This window comes from Limulus polyphemus, unplaced genomic scaffold, assembly GCF_000517525.1.
Source record: "Limulus polyphemus unplaced genomic scaffold, Limulus_polyphemus-2.1.2 Scaffold3356, whole genome shotgun sequence".
Lineage (NCBI taxonomy): Eukaryota > Metazoa > Arthropoda > Merostomata > Xiphosura > Limulidae > Limulus > Limulus polyphemus.
In genome coordinates this window covers 90172-112021 of record NW_013668966.1, presented here as the reverse complement: position 1 = coordinate 112021, position 21850 = coordinate 90172, and the positions used below count along the sequence as shown (strand labels likewise).

At 33.8% G+C, this 21850-nt stretch overlaps 1 protein-coding gene across 4 annotated transcripts in view; it reads right to left on the bottom strand.

The window, feature by feature from the left end:
• Nucleotides 1-21850, bottom strand: part of LOC111088222 (E3 ubiquitin-protein ligase FANCL-like) — a 37715-nt gene that overhangs the window by 11600 nt on the left and 4265 nt on the right. For all 4 annotated transcript variants that reach the window (XM_022397660.1, XM_022397656.1, XM_022397658.1 and 1 more), the window contains exons 3-8: nt 20718-20825; nt 18675-18731; nt 11084-11187; nt 8649-8745; nt 5916-5981; nt 5406-5559 (exon numbers count right to left, since the gene is read on the bottom strand). In XM_022397660.1, coding sequence (XP_022253368.1) covers nt 5406-5559; nt 5916-5981; nt 8649-8745; nt 11084-11187; nt 18675-18731; nt 20718-20825 — 586 coding nt within the window. The remainder of the gene's footprint in view (nt 1-5405; nt 5560-5915; nt 5982-8648; nt 8746-11083; nt 11188-18674; nt 18732-20717; nt 20826-21850) is intronic.

Genomic DNA, 21850 nt, shown 5'->3' with positions numbered 1-21850 from the left:
GTTTTCCTTTAGAATATGACTAGACCTAACTTGCTAGGCTTGATTTAAGTTTTCTATATTTTTTCTTCTTCATTCTCAAAGGCTTTGAATTTTGTTCAAGAAAAATAGTTCAATTATCGCTAACAAGATAATTAACAGTATTTTAAGCTTTCAGACAGAACTTGCAAATTATTATCCTGTAAAAAGTCCATAATTGCTTATGAGTCTACACTGGCCCACTTATCATCTGTAAATAATTCACTGACAACTTGACAAGCATCATTAACTGGAGGGTATAAAGTACAAGTTAACAAAGAACAAAATTTGATTTTTTTTTAGGTAAGTCAGCTCTTGAATTAGAGAATAACGCAGGGGTACACATACCCACCCTTTTCTGATTTGGCATTTTGCATACCCACATTTCTTGTGCATCTTGATTAAGAATTCCAAAAATGCTATCACCATTTTATGTGCAAGTGTACCCCCACCTCTAAATTCTCACTTCGAGCACTGAGTTAAGTACAGAAAATTATATGCAATCATTGGTTACAAAACTATTAGTTAGCTTATTCTAATATCTCTCTCTCACACATGTACACACAGTGAAGTATGCTTCTATCTGCAGACATATATTAATCATTAGGGGGTTCACCTTATCTACTATTCAGATGTACAAACACAAGAGCAGTTGGGAAAAGCTAAAGTCAAAGAAAGAGGAAGAAAAAAATTATAGAATGCCAAAACCCTCACTAGCCAAGACTGTGAAAACAACAATGTATACATTAAATCTCCAAATGCTGATGCCTGTCAACTTCATCATATCAAATTGAGCCCATGCCCTGAATCAGATAATGCTGAAAACATAACCACTACCCAAAACTGTGAAAAGAATAATGTAGAGACTAAAACTTTCCATGCTGAAAACAATCTATCTCATCAAGTTGAATCAAGCCTCTATTAACAGGAAGAAATCAATTATTGCAACGGCAATGAAGATATTAACCTATCCTTGGTACATGATGAAATGAGTAATTTTGTTTGTGAATCAGAGATTACCTCTTGTCAGTACAAGGATGCAGATTTCAATGCATGTACAAAATTGATATAATAATTCATGATTTCCATGGGCAATCTTAAAACAATGCATCCAATATGAGTGGCAATTATATTGGCATGCAAGCCTTGATCAAAGAGAAGTTCCTAGCAGACTATGTTCCCTGCTGTGCTCATTCACTCAGTTTGGTTGGACAACTTGCTGTGCTGAAGCTTTTTTATTCTTTGCCTTTATGCAGAAGATTTGTGCATTTTTCTCAGTTTCAACCCACCTGTGGAAGTGCCTACACAATGTGCTTGAGAAACTAGAGTTCCCAATGGTAAAGAGGCTATCAGAAACAAGATGGAGTACTTAATGTGAACCTTAAAAATGAGGTACAAAGCTTCAAATGAGTCATTGCTTCCATTATTGACAATGAATCTGAAAAGCCTCAAGCACACTTAGAGTTAAGAAGCCTTATGCTACAATTGGAACAACTAGAAACAGGTATAATAACAGAATTATGAAGCGTTATCCTGAAGAGGTTTCACAAGATAAGTCATTCATTACAAAATTCCCAACTGGATGTCAGTACAGTTTCTCATCTGCTAAAATTTCTCAAGACAATCATGCAGGAATTGCAAGAATTGTTTCCAGATTTTGAGGAAAAAGGTAAATAACTATCAGAATGTGAGACATATAAGGTCATAAGATCAAGGAAAAGGAAGAGATATACAATGTGGGACATATAAGGTCATAAGATCAAGGAAAAGATATACAATGTGGGACAAAGGGATGCTGAGGACACCAATTTTTTCATCCTCTATTCAATATAAGTTCAAGCTTCCTTAACAATACTTGACAAATTGTCACTTGCACTAGAGTCCAGTGCTTATCAACCTTTTCCAATATCATTCACCCCCCTATAAGTTTTTCACAACAGCTCACTTACCTCAGTTTGAAAAAAATGACAACAAATTACTAAATACTTGCAAAATTCTTTATCATGATCTAAATATACATCAAACTACAACTAGAATGAATATAACATAAAATAAATGTATTTATCAAACTACAACTAGAATAAATGATAATAACTAATGACTTTTTTGCTCTTGAATTTGTTGTATAGTTGATAATACTCATTCACCCTGCCATTTAGCCCATCATTCTCATTCACTTTGATTCTGATCTCATTAAGCCCTGGGTGAGCCATTCACCCAGTTGAGAAACATTGCACTAGACAACAGTACAGTGGCATATGAAAATGTCTCTTGCAAATTTGGATTTCCATGAAACTTAGGGTCCATGCCTACAGAGGACTTCCATAATGCTGCCCAAAAGTTGATTAATACATATCCTACAGACTTGGAGAGTTGCACATAGGAATAAATTGCTCAATTTGCCACTCTCTGCAAGGCAGGGTTTGTTGAAAACCATCAGAATCCAAGAAACAACAAATGTTCATAATGATATGTGACTAATCTCTCAACTCAACTTTCCCAAACATCAATATAATCTTAAGGATGTACCAATGCATCATGTCAATCAACTGCTTGGGAGAAAGATCGTTCTCAATGCTAAAAATGATAAGAAACACACTTCAATCAACAATGTGTCAAAACAGGCTAAATGCACTGGCACTTTTGTGCATAGAAAATGACCTGTTAGAATTTCTTGACACAAATAGATCATAAATGCCTTTGTTACAAAAATAGCCAGGAAGACAGTAGTTAACTGCTGGGCATATGATGCAAGTGCAGGTATGATCTAAGCAGGTGTGCATTTGTTTGAGTGTGTGCACATGAATGGAAGAGTTATTGAGCACATATGTATGTAGTTTCTTTCTGTATTTATGCTTTGTCATTTAAATGCAATTTTTGTGTGTGTTAGAGCACCACCTTTTCTATTCAAGAAACAAGTCTTGCAAATCTGTGGGTATTACTTTCCCATTGACTCCAAAAGTAAAACATATCTTGAGGTTTAGTTTTTTTATACTTTAGTCTTTAGTTGCAAGTATAACAGACCTGGTAGACCCAGGCCCATTCAATCCTTAATCTGCTGCTGAGGACACCCCACCATGTTTTACAACTGTAGATGTTATACACTGATTATGATACTGTTCTCCTCTTCCCTTTCAAAGAAACTGTTATTGATTGTTGCTCATCAGTTTGCTGTGCTCGTTTCACTGTTTATGGTTCAATATCCACTTCACTCTTTCAGTTTGGTTACTTGACTCTTTTCAGCAACAGTTTTCAAGAGAACACTTTGTGCAAGCTTGATCTTATTGTCCTTGAGGTATCATTTACACCAAAGTCATTGGAATAATTTGTACCTAACCATTATCCATCTGATAAAGAACATGCCCCGAGATACTTAACATCATTTTAAGAACTGCAGTTTTCTATCTTGACTAGTTCTATTATTAACCATTTTCAAACTCTTGAAAACAGCTACAACACAAACATAGTGTCTTTAAACAATTTATTTGCGTAAAGTATACTTGACAAACCAAAACTTTGGTTCCTACACACTTATCATGTACTATTTTGGCCCTAGGAGTCACAAATGGATTCAAACTACTACTACTGGACATAGTATGACTGCATGCACATTTATAGGCTTTACACTACTGTAGCACTTTCTGATTGGTTCAATGATGATAAGTTACAGTAAAAATTATTAAAATGTCAGTGTATGCTGGGGCAATTCATTTTCACACAATAAAGGGAAAACATTCCCACAGTATATGCTTTTTATATCCCTTTTCCTCACCACTTCCATATCTGTTTTCCTTTCTGAATATGATGTTCATAGTTGGAATTAAATCAAATAAACTCAGTCTTATCATGATGTTTTATTACATTTTTCAGCTTAAAGTAATTATCAACAACTGAAGAGCTATTAGCTGTAAATCAAGATTCTGCTTAGCTACCAACAATAAACTTACATCATGAACAGTACCCAAGTGATACACTTTAATCAATTTAGGTTTTGGATTTCTCTTGATTTAAAATACTTAGTAAAAAGATTACTGAAAAAGGTTAAGAACAAATTTTGTAAATAAAATTTCATTTGCTCTACTTTCAGGCTATGGTCTTTTAAAACACATAGGTGTGACAATTCAACCCATCTGTTATGTGATTTTAATGCATTGCAAATCAAGAAACAAAAACTAATAGATGACATTGCTTGAAACTCAAGATAAACTTTCTACATATTATTTAGCTTCTGCTGATAAAATATCTAATTTTTTATGTGACATTTGCGTGAAATCTCAGCTTTGAAAAGATTTCATTGTGATGTTTTTTTAAGAAGTAATTTAAAATGTTTACATTATTTTTGTATATTTCAATTACTGATTTTATGTCTTCCGAAATTTCAAATTTTGAAAAGATTTCATTGTGATCTCTTTTTAAGAAGTAATTTAAAATGTTTAAAATTTTTTGTATGTTTCAATTACTGTTTCTTAGGTATTTCTAAGTTCTTGAAAACTTTTCTATAAAGTTTTTATTTCATAAAACTGTATATTTTAACTGTTTTGATTTGAAAAACACTGCACGCAGTCTTTCACTGTTTATGGTCACTAGCATACAATAAAAATATTTTTTTTTCTATCATACCAAATTTATAAGGAAGACAAAATTTAAAACACATTTTTGATTACACATGTGTAGTAAATTTGAAACACATTTTATATCCATTTATATCTCTATATATTTTTCACACTTATTTTTGGTGATTTTCTTTGCCCATTCGATAAGTTACTTAAACTGATAAGGCCTAATGTATTCTCATTATGACCAGTTTGATATATACTTTTTATTTACAATATTTTTGTTTTCTTTACTACAATTTTACCTTGTTTTATTCTCTATATTGTGGTTTCCTTTTTTACACTTAATTATTGTCTCAAACAATTTTAATATAATGTTTCATTTCAAATAGTTTATTTTTGTATGTTTTGTATATTTTTTTCATCTGTTCTATTTTTTTCATGTACATATGAATACACAGTTTTAACATTCTTTATATTGTTATAAAGCCTTTTTAAGCATGATAAATGGCCTTACACCTGAAACGTAGCACAAATAAATGAAATTTTCATGTCGACATGTGTCATTAAGGTCCTTCAATAAACATTTCAATACTTTTAAGGTCTTGCAGTTTTTACTGTTACTTAACATACTTAATAGTTTTATATAATTTATTAATTATAATCAGCTTCCCTAATGTATAGTTACCTTTATGTTCCAACCTAATTTTTTTTCATAACTTCTTAATACCTGCATATCATGAAGTTCAGAGCTTAAATCTGTTTACAAGTGTCGAGCAAAATAGTTACTATTTTATATATTAATATCTATTTCTGTTCCAACAGAACTTTACATACCAAGAACAAGTCTTCTTTTACAGTCTTTTCTTCGAGGTTTCTCTGGTTCCAGAACCCAACAGCTGCTGTCAATTTCATCCATACACATCCAGAAGTCTTGGAAAAAGCATAACTTTGTCTGGAATTGTTCCAGGATATCCTGGAGAGAGCTAGTCTACAAAAAAGTATAAGAATTAACACAAAGCAAAAGAAGAGCACTGATACTTCTGTGTGTTTATGCTGATAGTAATACAGCTATATCTAATAATGAACAATCAAAATATGGAATAATTTAATTTACAGACAAATATAATCTTACTTTATCAACTATTTAAAACCAAGGAATCATATTTTTCCTTTGTTATAACTCAAAAATTTATTATTATTCTCCAGTATAATAAAATTACATGCAACTACTGTTAGTAGGGTCTTCAAAATTTTTTACATTTCACAACTTATAATCTGACTTTCCTAGTTCTCTTTGTTGTTAATCACTTCTATAGCTATTTTTCTACTATATTTTAACAATACCGTGAGCCACTTGAACACAAAATCCTCTGGGAGATCAGCTGAACAAACTGGTGGTTTCTTAGGGTACTATTATAAGAAAAGGGAGATGATTAGAACATGTTCATGCTCTATAAAACCAAAGATCATATATGAAAATTATATCTTTAGAAATGTTACAAAAATACCAAGTCAATGATTAATAGTGTCACCTCAACAGCAAGAGATGAAGGGAAGGAGAGAGAGTCACAAGGGAAAACAGTAGATCTCTGAAATTATTCCACTGATTAACCAGATTTAACTGAAGGGAATGCATATGCAAGTATCCAAAAGGAACAAGGGACTTGAGAGAAGAAAGAGTCCCCAAAATAGCACAAGAGCTTTATTAATCAGAAACTCCATGTCTTGAAGACATGAAAGAGAAGGCTGAGTTCACCTTGCATATGAATTAAGAAAGACCCCAAATGAATGAGATAATTCATGGGGGGGTCAAGACTTTGTAAGCGTAAGGAATGTGGGACACTGATCTTGGTCATCCACATCCCTGGAGAGAGCATAAACCTCAGAGTGAGAAAATCATCTATCTTGAATCAAGGAACAACCAAAGTATGACACATCTATGACAGGTCACCAATCTCTCATTTTCTTGTGAATTCTGTGAAAAATGTGGAGTAAAATAAAGAGTGGGGTCAAGGACCTATTCTAAGGCACTTATAATCAGGAGGGAGAGGAATGAAGGTGTTGAACGTGAAAGGGGAGATGCACTTGTGTAACCCAATGGCGTTTGGCAAAGAGAGTCCTTGTGAGTGCAAAGTGGGAGAGCTGAGTTACTACTAGACCAGAACAGAGGGGTGGCTCAACAAATAAGTTACCTCCAAGATTCATGATGGCCAGCCCTATGAGATAAGAATGTCAGATAGTAACAAAAGGACAAAGAGCAGGAAATAGGGTGATCCTACAAAGTTCTATAAAGCAAGAATGCTGATGGGACCCTCTTGTCCAAAAATAGTGAGAAAAGATGTCTACTGATGTGCTGTCTCAGTTCAAGATTTCAAAGCATAATGAATATCCCCAAAATGTCATCACAAAGGAGGGGTGCAATAAGGAGACCCCTGAGATAAGATTGAGGAAAACAAATCTCAGAAAGTAAAGCATTTCAACTAATTAACCTCAGAAACAAAGATGCCAAGTTAACTGGAACACAATGGAAAAAGAAATTAGAGGCCAAGATGGAATAGGAATGTGAAAGCTTCTCCAGTAAATCTGTCAGGGTGACATAATAAAGCCTCTGAAACAAAGTGAAGCATTAGCAGATAATGAAGCTGAGAATGCAAGAGGCAAAGATAAGCAGACTGAGGGTGAAAGAGAATCCCCATGCTGAAAGAAAGATTTAACTCATGCAGCAATGAGATTCAGCATGAACAAGTGGTGAAGGAGAAAAAATGTCACACATACATGTGTTATTGAAAAACAAAATAGGATTAATTGATTCTTCTCACAAAGACAACACTACATACAAAAATAGATTGGGGAAACAGTTGGTCAATTTTATGTAAAGATGGGGCAGGCTCAGCTAAAGTAACAGTGGCAAGATTCCTAAATGCAAGATCAAAATGTAACCAACACCTGATGCACAAAGGTGGTAGCATCACTAACCCACAAAGAGACTCCAATCACCATTGTAGTGGTAGTAGTAGTTAAAACCTCGAGAGAAGTCATAAACAAGAATACATGAATTCCTAATCCAGATGATCCATGAAACCATTTAATTTTTCTTTCACTGTTGTTAAAGTTAACCTGGTATACAGGCCTTGGTCACTGTTATATTGAAGAATTTGAAGAGTAATTAACAAAATGAGTTAGTTGAATTAAAAATGAAGATTAATACTGTCAAATAAATCATACCATAGACTATAGAACACACGTTCCAAAATTTTATAATTAGATTAAGAGAAGAAATCACATTAATATAATTTGAATAAAAAGTTCAAAATGAAATGTTTAAAAATCTATAACTTTCTTTTTAATAATCAGGATAAAGGTAACAAAGGCTACACTACGTATGGTAACTATAGTTTAAAAAAGTAAGTGCAAAATGAGCACTCATGTAATTTACTGTGCAACTGAGATGTGTCACCCTCCTAATGATGAAGGGCAACAGTCTATTGATGATTACACCAAAGGTTGGCACAGTACAGATTAATATATATAGGGGTGAGGGTTTCTTTCAACACTTAAAATATAAAAAACACTTCCTTAGCAGTGACATGAGGTAATAGGTATCAGTTCTGTGGACAGATGAGTAGCGTTTCTGAGCTATTTTTCAAGATAAGAACCAAATGTTTTTGTTTTGTGTGAAACTTCCCTTTTACAATTAAACTTCTGTTATGGGCCACACTTACCTTTGAATCTAAAACTAGTCTTACATGTGGATATATTTTTGAAGGTAAAATTATCTATTATGCATAAAGCTTACCTTTCAAGGTAAAAAAAAAAACAAATCATAATGCATTTTACTTGCAAAATATCTTATGTTACACCAATAAGTTAATTAACCACGGTCCACGTGAGCTTAGTTTTACAGTAAACATGGATAACCTTACTTCTTTAGGTAAATTTAACAGCAGAATAAGTAATCTTTCATGCCAGGGTGGTGTAACAGATAAATGTGCATTGTTACTTAGTTGGGTAGCCGGAACTGCAGACTGTGTACCCTCAATTTTTAGATAATTGTATCAGCAGAAGTTATACCCTCACCTCTCTAGGTAGATGTAACTGCAGAATGTGTAATCTTCCATTCTCATCTTTTGCTCTCAGATGTAGTGTATTAAGGTCAGGGTCTACGTACTCCACCCTAGAAGAAAACCATGAGATATAGTGTACTGAGGAGAGAGTTTAAGTATTCTACCCTAGTAAAAAACTGTGAGATGTAGTGCACTGAATTCAGTGTGTAGGTAATCTGTCCTAGAAGAAACCTGGGAGATGCAACTTTCTGAGGTCAGGAGGTCTGTATTCTATCCTAGAAAAAAACTGTGACAAGTAATGTGTTGAGGTCAGGGTCACTGAATTTAATTCTGTAAGAAAGCTATAATAACTAAATATATTGTAAAATCAAGAACTAGTTGTTGTTCTTTATAATTTCATTTGTAAAATTACCTGTTCTTTATCTACTGATGTTTGGATCTGCATCTGATAATGTTTCAAATCAGTTACTTAGAACAGTGGTTCCCAATGAAGAACAAAATCTTTGAAAAGAACCTTATAAACCAGAATAAGTATATAGGCCTGTAATACAGCATCTGAACTTGGGTACATTATAATAAAACAGAAATCCATGGGTGCTGCATCTTGCAACTTGACCAGTATGTTTTTGTATGAAATAACATGAAGACATTGTACAGCTGCTTGAGAGATGCAATCGTTGAACACATATGTTGTGAAAGCAACTTTTGTATATATGACTTGTGTGGCTTTTCCAGACAGAGATCTTCCTCATTATGTTGTGCCTGTGGCACACTGATGGCTTTTAACACTGACTTTGTGTTCTTTGATTCTCATCTCTTATGAAATGCTGCACTTTTTCTTTTTACAACAGCTGGGATATGACCCATTGCAGGTCTTTTTCTGGATGGTCATGGTGCCCAAAGATGATTCGCATTCCCTTGTTTTTCAATGCCATTAATTAAAAGTAATATCCCCATATTGTAAATTCTAAACCCCCAATCTGAACACATCTTCATCAGTAAGAGCTATTTGATCTCCTTCCCTAAAACAATTACTTTTCAGTGGCACCACACTACCTACAAAATGGCAGTGTCAAAATTTAACTCTGATACATGCTATACCACTGCAACTTTACATCAGCTGTGATTGCCACATGACTTGCTAATTTACATATTAAAAGTCATTTTAGTATAAGATTCTCAACTTTCTGTAAATGATTTATAGATTAGAAGTACGCAAAGTGCACAGTTATACATAAAGTCGTAGAAAAGTTTGAAAGGAGTTACTTTTTTTTTTCAATGAATATTTCTGTGGACCAGTCAGCAGATCAGAGGTTGGGAACTGCAGATGTAGAAGACAAATTTAATGTAAAATGCTTCTCCTAGATATACTCTGATTTTAATTGTTTATCATGCTTAGTACAGAAAACAACCCTTGCATCCTTTTCAGCCCAGGGAATAATCCTTTTATCTTCACTACCTGGGCAATAATTCCTTTCATACTTGCTTACTTTTGTATCAACATTTGTTCAAACTATAATCCTTGCATCTTCTTTTTTCCAGGTATTAATCCTTTTATTAATTCTTATATTGTCTTCTTCCTTACAACCTCATCTATAGGTCTTTTATTAGTTTTAAAGTGTTTAATACAGATTAACAAAAATCGTAAATAGATGTTCGACATGTAGCTTTACTAATTATTTTGGAAACCAAAGGAGACATACGAAAAAATATAATACACCAATTAAAATAAACTGGCAATTGTTCATTCAAGGAAACCACTGCACTAAACACACTCTGATCAGTTTTTTTTTGTAGGTTTGTAAAACAAAATAAATTATAAAAATACACTTTCTTCTCTCTCCCCATTAGTTTTTGAAACAAAGGATGATTAATTACCAATTTAGTTTATTACGCCTTACAAAAAATATAATGATTGGTTTAGGTAAAATAAGACAGGATTTGTGTGCCAGAAGAAATATTTTAAAAACACCAAAGATTGACATTCACACAATTCTATTAATCACAAAAACTGTCTGTACTTTTTATGAATATCTTGTGGGTTACTATCTTAACCCCAAATCTAGATTTATAAAAAAAAAAATCCATATACAAAATAAGACAACAAAAGTAAAATATTATCACACTGAGAAGTCCAAATAGTAGAAAACAAATATTTAAAACATACTCTAAGCTCCATCAGGAATATAATAAAAGATAATTATCTTAAAATTTTTAATGTTTTAAAAAAAAACATTAACTGTGAACCTCCAACTGACTATGTACTAAATTTTGACTTCTGTCATACTTCTATTCTTTTTTAGTGTCTTTATTTCTTTATTTGAAATTTTTAAAATATTGTAATTAAGTTTCAAATGCTGAACAAATTTATAAAACATTTTCAAACTATAATCAGTCAAGTTCATGCCTTTCAATCTCTCATGAGCCACAATACATATATAAACCTACTTGTCCCAACCACTCTGAGCTATATGTGACAACAGTGCACTGTAGTACTGGGGTGGGGGAAGAAGGATTTCTCTTCTTAGTTTGGTTTGTCTTAGCTGTTTCTCCTGGAAAAATGTTACAATATTATTAATATGCTTGTATTAATGTAGAAAAACACATAAATGCACTAATATAAATCTGAGTTAAACAAACAAAAGTAATAAATTTCCTCTACTGAAAATATAATTCCGATAGGTACTTACCTCCTCTCAAAGATACAGCTATTCTCTTTCAGTGCTGCCTTGAGCTCCCACATGCTCCACAATCAACGTGGTTCAACTGCATTTTGCATGTAAATCATCATAGGAATGCAACACCCCCCTGATGCATGTGACTCCTTCTATTTGATTCTACCAAATTATCACTGGCAGAGTTTTGTCAGTAAATGGAAGCACCAGTTTTCAGTGTGGAGGAAGGGTGGAAGGTGTGAGAGAAGGTAAGTACCTATCAGAAATACATTTTCAGTATTGGAAAATTATATCTTCCGATACGGCAACTTTCTTCTCACAAATATAGCTAAAATCCCACATTCAATAAGTGGGGGGATCAGTGCGAAAGAAAGAAAGAAAATAGCACCCTTTGAAAGCATTTGAAGAGCACCTGAAAAGTGGAGATCCTCGCAGTAGAGGATCCTACTTGGGAGACCACACCACATCTGTACCAGGTATACATTATGCCCAGTATAGTAAAAGGTGTTACAAACATGGCCGGAAAAAGAGAGGAGCACATCCAAAAGGGAGAGAATAATGTTTGGATAGGGATCCTAACCACATGATATCACAGAATCTAAATCCCTTAGAAAACAGTAACTTGAATGTAAGTAAAAGGATGTGCCCCAAGGTGTAGAGTGGGTAGGACATGACGGATTCAACACAGCAAGTCAACTGTATCCAAAACTTAGCCATCGGGAACTGACATCCATGTGGAGGTAGGATGAGGATCATACCATGAATAAGTCAACTACAATCTGAAACCAAGCCACTGGAAACCGACATCTATGTGGGGATAGAAAAGAGGATCATACCATCAGCAAGTCAACTACCATCCAAAACCTAGCCACTGGTAACTGACATCTATGTGGGGGTAGGAAAGAGGATCATACAAGTGACAAGTCAACTGCAATCCAAAATCCAGCCATCAGGTGAAGGTAGGAAAGAGAATCATACCGTTTTTGCCTCAAGTTTAGCAGACCTGAGGGAGATTTCATGCCTGCAAATCTGTGAACAGGGCACATGTGAGCAAAGTGATAATAAGTTCCCTATTCAGGAACCCGACATCCGGACGATCAGAAGAATCAAGATATATACCTCTATTATGCGACATGCCACTGAAAACCAATCAAACAGGAACCACCCCCAGCACAGTATCATTCTCGGTATATGGAAATCTTCATGGGGTAGTACAAGAGTAAGCACTGAAGCAACCCGCATGCTCATCCACCATAACCCACAACACGTTAGCAATGAACATGAGACCAATTGAGTGAGGCAACACACACACCAGTAACACACGTGAGAACTTATGGTAATTGGTCCTGCTCTGAATCCAAAACCCAGCTATTGGGAAACAACATCCATGTAGGGGTAGGAAGAGGGATCCAAATTGAAGGAGTGAACTGCAATTTTGATGGTTCATACCAAAGCTACATCATCCCCCTTGGATAAACCCATTCAGAGATGGAGCATCAGCTTGGAGGATATATCATCATCTACATCAGCACAACACCACCACCCTACTCTCAACTGAATGGATTCATTATTTTTTGTATCATATATTACTATCATATTCAGGAGGATACCTCATGATCCACCACCCCAGCAGTTTGGAACTGGAAAGTGGTAAGGACTCCCATACTCCACTAGAAGAAAAAGGAGAGGAGAAAATGAAGTGGAGAGTCAGGAGGAACATTAACATCAGAGACAGTGCAATGAGTGACCAGGAAAGCCCTTTTTGAAATAAAGACCACTCCTGGTTTATTCAATCTAAGTAATGTCAGGGATGGGCAGCTATCCCCTTCTGCTTTACCCATGAAATCCATGGGTCAGTATGGTCTGGAATGGGCATATTAATGAAACAGATATATATATTGTGAGACAAAATCTGCAAGTGATCTTGTGGAACACCCCATCTCAACAGTGTGCATTTAGTGGCCATGGAAATTATAAATGTGAAGTCATCATGGCCTTACAGTGTGGATTTGACTAGTTTAAGATACCTGGACAGGCACCACTTGCCACAGAGCAGGATCCTTTATAGAAAAAAGGGACATGCCCCCCTGAAAATAAAAGGTATTTAAATAAAAAGGTAAATTACTCAGTCAGAATCTCACTGAAGAGTAAATGATGGTGACAGGTTGAAGACAGTACCCCAACAAGGAAGAAACAGATAATGGGAGATAAACATATAAGGTTTTGTCCCAGTGCTCAAAGGAAGAAGTACTCCAATATACGATGGGGGGTGAGATGCAGGTAAAATGTAAGGTGCCTGATCAGAGTGAAGACACCAGGAATTAAGGGAAGAAGGAAACAAGAAAGAAAAAAAACAACAACAAATGAATCAAAAATCGAATCGAACTGGTAAGGGAAGAAGGAAAAATTCACAAACAGAGGAGTAGTATCAGGGAATGAAACTGTGGGAAAGGGAACCAACAGAAAGAAGCCTTGAGGGTAATTAAGCAACTAAGAGCACATATATAGAAGGCCATGCAAATATGACTAAGAATAAAGGTGGAAGATGAAAGAAAATGACAAAAAAAAAGAACATGCCACACGAGATGCCAAACTACAGGTTAGGAAAAATCAACCTAGACCAAAAAAACGGATCGAGCTGAATCAGTCAAGAAAACCAGATTGACAGTACCCCAACATCAACATCAGGGAAAAGAAATCTCGACAAGGAGGGATGAAGTGGTCTCGACAACGTGAGAGCTTTGTTCAACCACCAATGCACCTCATCAAAAAGGGAAGGAGGAAAGTTAAGTGGGAAATCCAAAGGAACACTAACAAGATTCTATGGTTCATGCAGAATCCCCTGAAGCTACATCCACCAATGTGATAGAACCTCACTAGCAGTAAGATAGTTAATAGTAAAGCTCCATCAAAAGCAGTCAAAAAGGAGACGTATAGGCCTGATGGAGTTGGGTGTTGAAAAAGATACCCCCCAAAAGACAAGAATGTCATGTAGATAATGGGAAAGGCTTCTCCAACTGGAAAATCCAACCACCCAAGCTGCATGGGTTAGAAGCAGATGAGTATGTTGTGACAACTCTAGTATGGAATGAGCTAACAGAAGCCAGAAGAACAAGTTGTGGTATAAATACAATCCCCCATCATGCTGAAGCCAGGTAAAACTGACCACTCAACAAAAGACTAAAAGATCCAAAACAAGAGTGAAAGGTAAGGCACAAGACTGGTACCCAACTCGGTGGTGAACAAACCTAAGATAGCATCACAAAGGAGGAAAAATAGGAACATGGGTATAAGAACGTGAAACATCTACCTTGAACATCCTCAGTCCTGGAGAAATGGCCCACCAGAGTGTGATGATAAGCAACAAAATAGTAAAATAGAAAATAACCTAGAAGTGATTGAGGTGGGTCAGATCAATCACAGAACTCCAATCAGCATCAAGAATACACGACTAATGGAGGAACCCTTAGAGATAGGACAGATAAATGACAGGAAGGTGCCAGAGATGAAACATGAATAAAGAATGCAATGGCTCAGAATGAGACAAATGAGCAACCAAAAAAGAAAACTTGATTGGAGCATCACAGATACTCCATGTGACATTAAAGTCACAGGAGTAACCAAAACAAAACCTAGACTTATGGAGAAAAAGAGCTAGCCATAAGTCCCAAGTAAAAATGGACCACAAAAAACTTAGTACAAGACAGTGTCCCATCACAGAAGATTCCAAAAGCAAAGAAGTGTGTAGGGATAGAGGTGAAGATGGTAATCACCCTTAGATGGAGGTAAAAGAGGGTGAGAGGCATACCACAAAAATCCCCAAGAATTAGGTGGAATGCCTCAGAAACGAAATGTTCAGCAAACAATTCCTGTAGGAGAGTTGACAGAGGAAGATAAAGGCTGAAAATCTTGATGAGGAATAAAAATATAAGATCATCAGGGTCCACCCCCATACAGGCAACAGAAATTCTAAGTGCAGAGAATCCAGAAAATAAAAAACAATCCACCTTATGGTAAGCTAAGGCAAAATGAACCAAAACCCATGGAGGTAGAGGCAAGGGATGCAAGCACATTCTTTCAAAAAGAGACGAAAGGACCCAACATGAACCATAATGTCTGGAGGAGTGGAGAAAAAAAACAAAACTGTGAAACATGTCTAAAAAAAGGCCGAGGTATGCCTAACAGACTTGGAAGCAAGCCATAATCAGGTGGAGGAAAAAATGTCAAAATCTACATTGTCCGAACAGGTTTGGCAGTTTTAGGAAGGCAGCGAGCAATAGTGGGAAAAGGATGGGCAGAGCCAGGCCCTTGGGGTCCTCACAAACCAAATCAATTGTAAGAAGTAGAAAATATAAATAATTACTAAACTAAAATTGTCTTTATATTGTAAAATTAAGTACATGGGTACTGACAATAAAAAAATATTTGAAGGTATTTGTTCAAGAAAACAATATAATTAACCTAATTTATGATTTACCAATAAAATTAATGACAGGTAAGCCTAAAATAACAAAGATGCTTGTTAAGCCTAATCTAACATTGTTGTACAAAAGATATCACTAAGCTCTAACTGAAAACCCTAACCTTACATTCGGTATTTACAAATCTAACTAAATTTAAGTTATAGAAGCCAAATAAAAACAAATGATAATATTAAGATAAAAAAATATTCAAAATCTATAGCAGTATAACAGCTTATCTGTCCAAAGTCAGCAGACCATAGTCCAATTGTGTAGGCCCCTAAACTGGAGGCCCAAAAAAGGTCAACTCATATAACAATCGATCTCCTGACATATGAAAGCTGACAATTCCTAAGTAAAGTACTGCCACCTGAAGCTGTCATTGTGCTGGAAGTAAATGAAATCACTTTCGAAATGGAATCATAAACTTCGGTGAAAACCTAACAAATGTGAAGAACAATAAAAGTAAGTGATCAATTAAAATTGTTATAGTAAGGAAAAGAAAACATAGAAACATATTTCCATTTCATATGAAATTAATAAAAAATCAATTGGGAAGAGAGCATGAAGAAAAAACGTGATAGTTCAGTACAATTGAATAAATGAAATCACATGCGTCAGGAGGGTATATTGCAATCCTATTGGTGGAGGGTTGTCACATGATAAATATTAAGATAAAAAAATATTCAAAATATATAGCAGTATAACAGCTTATCTGTCCAAAGTCAGTTGAACCATGTTGATCATGGGACCTCAAGGCTTGTAGCATGTGATAAATTTTTGGATATAGAGGGCAGCACTGAACAAAAATAACTATTTGTGAAAGGGGTTAAGTTACAGTATGGGAATTAAAAATAAATACATGTAAACAACAATCATTAGTACGAACAGCAGATTTATTTTATTGAAATAACCATTATACATAAATATACTTATTTACTTTGGTTGAAGAACATACAGAATCAGATCACATCTGAGGTGACAACAAATTTCTTACAGTTGCTGTATAAACTTAAGGAGAAAAAACAAAACAAAAGGAAATGAGTAGAACATATTCAAATGTAAAGTCACTTTTCTTTTTACAATTTGCTTGCTCTATTATACATGCAGACATAATTATTAATCTTTAAGGACCACTGTCTGATCAGTGGTGTAGTGGCAAAATGTTTTATGTCAGAGTTGAAACTAAATCCTTATAAACTTCTGATCCTTGAATTATATATGAATATATGAAATATACAACTGACATACATTAGTAATAAGAATATAAATTATATATTATCTTTAGTTAATGTATACATTCTTCATATTATAAAATAATTATTTGTGTAAATTCATATATACAAGTCATCATTTTAACCCTATCACCACAGGTATCCTTTACTGTGCATGACACAAGGTTTTAGTGTCTTACATTTAAAATTTTATTAAATTTTTGTTTATGTTATACCAATTAGAATAACATAAAATCTTAGTTAATAATCCATATTCTAATACTATACACGTTTTAAGTTCTTAATTCTACAAGGCAATATTTAAAAAAATCCTGAATTTCCACTAGTGTGACCCACGAGTAAGGGAAGTTGTCTACTTTTTGCATGTTATTAAGTCTATATTCTTTGGTACATTATTTAATTAAATAAAAATTATTAAATGCATTACTATCTATAGTATAAAAAACCGACAGCACGAAAAAAAAAGATTGGTTAAGTATTTTATGTCTTGTTTTTCATGTTTATTCTTTATGTATAATTATAAAAGTAACTAAAATGTAACTTTTAGGTTTTTAAGATTAGATTAGGTAAAATAAATAATAATAATAATAATATTATAGTAAATTATAGGCACACACATGAGCAGCTCGTGGGTAGTGTAATTCAATAGCGTAACATGACCTGCACATTCCCTAAATGATTTACAACTTATAATGGTGCAAATAGTAGTTAGACATGGTTCAAGGGACAATAAAATTTAATTATAAATAGATGTATACTGTTACAAACTTAAAGCTACTTAGGATAAACGAATGTAGCTTCATGTTACAATTTGAAGTCATTCTAGAAAGAAAAAAGTGTAACTTAGGTTTACTTACATTTGTTTTGTGGTTACGAGGTCAGTCGAATTGATCGATCCCGTTTTTAGATAGGTTAGACAAAATAATGGATAAACTATAAAGCTTTACTACATAAAACCATTTGAAATGCATTTAAGAGGTTTTAGAGATTACACAAAGGAAATTTGAGATTTCTAAGATGAGGAAAAGTATTTTTAATTTTAACATGAAAATTACTTTGCACATGATCTATTCAAAACAAATACTCAATATATTCATATGGACAAATCTTTATTTTATTTTATTAAAAATACTTCACTAAAAATATGATTTTTTGTATGTGACAGACTTGTGATATTAACCGAAAAACTGCCAAATTTTTTGAAGATAGCCACACTGTATAGAAAGTTAGAAGTATTAAATATATAAAATAAAACATCATACATAAATTTTATTTTGTAAATACATGTGCTTATTTTTAATCCCTGAAAAAATTACAGGAATAGTATTCTGGTCCCAACTATGCCATTTATTTTGATGAAGGATGGATTGAAATCTCTAATATATTCTTTTTAAAAAAAACTAAAAATTATTGATGATATAATTGAAGTATTCCAAGTTATTAAAGAAACTTGTAAGATTAAAGCCATTAAACTGTTCTTTGTGTAAAATTCTGAGGGTAGTAGAACAAAAGGTCATTTGGTAGAGGAGTTAAAGGAAAGTGTTAATGTGTGTCTGGAGAATCAGGGCTGAATTTATTGATTAGTTTTCTGTATGCTGAGATAAAATTCTGATATCCCGAAATTTTATCATTAAAAACACATAAAAGATAACTAACTACAATTTGTTACCAGTAAATCTTTCAACTCCAGTAGAAATATATTGAGTTCAGGACTCTGTTTCAGACTCTGGAAAAAAACAACTTAAATCATTAAATCAACTAATGTTTACAATTGAAATAATAAACAGTTGACTTTTACAACTCTAAAGTTCTAAAACTACCTTGTACGACAATACACCATGACTAGTTTTTGTATTTTTATCAATCTGTACATCCAAAGTACTTAGTACAAGTGAATCATCTATTTGTACATCAAAAGTTAACATTTTCTTCCAATGAAAATGTATTTCCAATAGGTACTTACCTCCTCTCACCCAGAGCTATCTTGATCCTAGTCTGCCTTATCCAATGCTCCACTAACTATGTTTCACATTTATAATGGAGCAAATTCTAAAAATCGTTTACATGTAGAAAATGTAAGCAACTCTGTATCACTAGCAAGAGCCTTATGGTACTCACTCTAAACAAGTGAAACTAAACTTCATTTACAGGAGATGTACATCTAACACTGCATGAGAATTTAGGATTTCTCCTTAAATGAAAAGAAAAAAAAGCTACTATCTTCGAGTAACACACAATTCTAATTTAAAAAAGAGTTCTTTCTACATTAAATATGGGAAATATATCAGCCTAAACCTACAAGGATTCTATTGAACAAATTGATTGAATAAAAACATACATGAAACCTCTAAAAGTTTGCTCTTCCAAGCCCCAGCATTTTCATCAATAAAAAACAGTAACATACTGGTTCTTGTTAGATCAGCTAGCCAACAGGCAGTGAAGATCACGAGCGAGTCCATTTACAACCATTATCTGATTCACCAACATGAATAACTCAGCTCTCTAAGTAAAAACAATGTTGTTATTTCTGTAAGAGAATTAGACAAATAGGCTTTTTAAATCTTCACAGATGGGAAGTGAAAGTTAGTAACCTACTAGGGTGGCACTGTATTCAACTAAGAAACCAGGAAAAACAAAATTTTCAAAATTTACTATTTTTAACTAAAGGGGTGATAAAACATACAGTACATTGCACACTACGTTTGAACCTTCAAATGTAGATAGAGAGTACTTGTTCATGTAAACCATCTCTCTCTATATGTATATAGTTTTGAACGTGTATACTTGTACAGTTTTCATTTTGCTGATCTTGTGAAGCTTACTATAGTGGAGTTTACAGCAAAACACCACAACCTTGCTTTTAAACATATAACATAATTTAGATCTTTGAATAGTACTTTGTTCCTCAAAATTAGATCTATTTTTCTCCCCACTGACATCCCAGGTGAAGCTGGGCTCTTTAAAGCAACTTTGAAAATATTTTCAAATTCTGAGTTGGTATTTTTGAGTGATGCTCACAGAAAAAGTCTAAATATTTACTTGGTTCCCTTAACAATAAAAATTAATATAAGCATCAGCTTTGCATTTTCAAACTAATTAGTAATGGTTGTTTATGTGGTAAATTTTAACCAGTTAATAATGGTTTAACTAGGTGATAAATTTTGGAAGCTTCTGATACAAATAACAAATGATCACAAAAAAAAAAAGATTTGAATTTTAACTTGTACTCAGGAAACCAGATTTAAGCACTAGTCCTATGTGTCTATAGTGTCTAAAGAAGGATTTAACTTCAGAAATGTTCTTTAAGTAGGTCAGAGGAAGCTCTCCTGCCCCTAGATTTTTTGTAATATTTGGATATTTTATTTCAAGATGTTAACCTTTGGTATGAAAAAGCTAGGTGCCCTTAAAATTGTTTTATTTTAGACATACTTGTAAAAAAGATCTTGGGGAATACAACCAGACCATGTTTATAAACATTCTGTGTCTTTAGCACTTAAAAGCCCCAAGACACATCAGTCACTAAATAAAATCTTCCCCTTCGAAAAAAAAAAAAAGACACATTAAACAAGTTATATTTTAAGCAAGATAGGAAACAACAAAAGCAAGTAATGTAATATGAAATGGGTAAACATCGTATTCACTTATTAGTATGAAAATTGCTATACATGTGATGTCAGTTTTACATTATTACATCACCAGTAACTACACATACCTGCACAACAGCTTCATGGCAAGGCTTTAACAACTGTTGCAGTCTCCAGCTTCCTTGAAGCTGCAGGTTTCCATTTTCTAGGTGCAACATAACCTCGAACTCTTCTCCCTTAGTTCAGCAAAACTTCAAATTAAAATCTGCATCATATTATTAATAAACAGTCAATTAGTGAGGTGTAGAAAACGTATTTCTAATCTCAGATGTTTAACTCAGTGAATTCAATGTTTATGGCTTCCTGGTGTTACGAACTTTGCTATTGCCTATCTATAATATGATCCCTTTCATCAATCTCTTTCCCATCACACTTGAATTTTGTGGAAAGATAGAGCAAGATTTGTCACAAACTTGTTCTTTATTTTTACAAAACTTCTGACAGAGTTACCTAATATCTATATTTTTATCTCCTACCACTATAAATGGAAAAATGAGCTACTAACTTAAAGATTTGTTTGTATAGTAGAAACTTACTTTTATACATAAATGTGCTTTACAGTTTTCACATATAAACATTTTAGTTTTATATCTATATACATAAAAGAGGAAGTTTATTTATTTGTTCGCTATAGCAAACCAAACAGTTTAACTTACAAATTTTAAAATAACTTCATAATAACCAGTTTTTACAAGAAATTTAATGTTGCTATTTATTTTGTATTTGGTGTAGTATTTAATGACGAAATTGGCAATTAATGATTACTGCACCATTTTTTTGTAATAATCATACAAACATAAGCACATTTTGCACATAGAAAGCATTATGGCAAGAGACACTCAGATCACCTTGCTGTCAATTCAGTATTTCCAAAAGTAGTTTTCTTTAAATAATGCTAAGTGATTTAGTAACTTTGTGAATTGCAAATTATTGTTTAGTGATACAGGTATTATGCCACCCAAGAAATGCCCTTTCTATGGAAAGTCTTCTGCCGCTAACAGAATGGAAGCACAAAGAGCAGCTGAAACAGAAGAAGAACTCAATCAAAGACTTCAAGCACAAGCTGCAAGACAGGCTGCTCAAATACAGGAAGAGACTTTGGAACAACGTAAAGTTAGGCTTCGAGCTCAAGCTGAAAGGCAGGCTACTCAAAGACAGAACTCTGGCTTTGTGCTGTTCAACAGTTTCTTGCAGTAAGAAT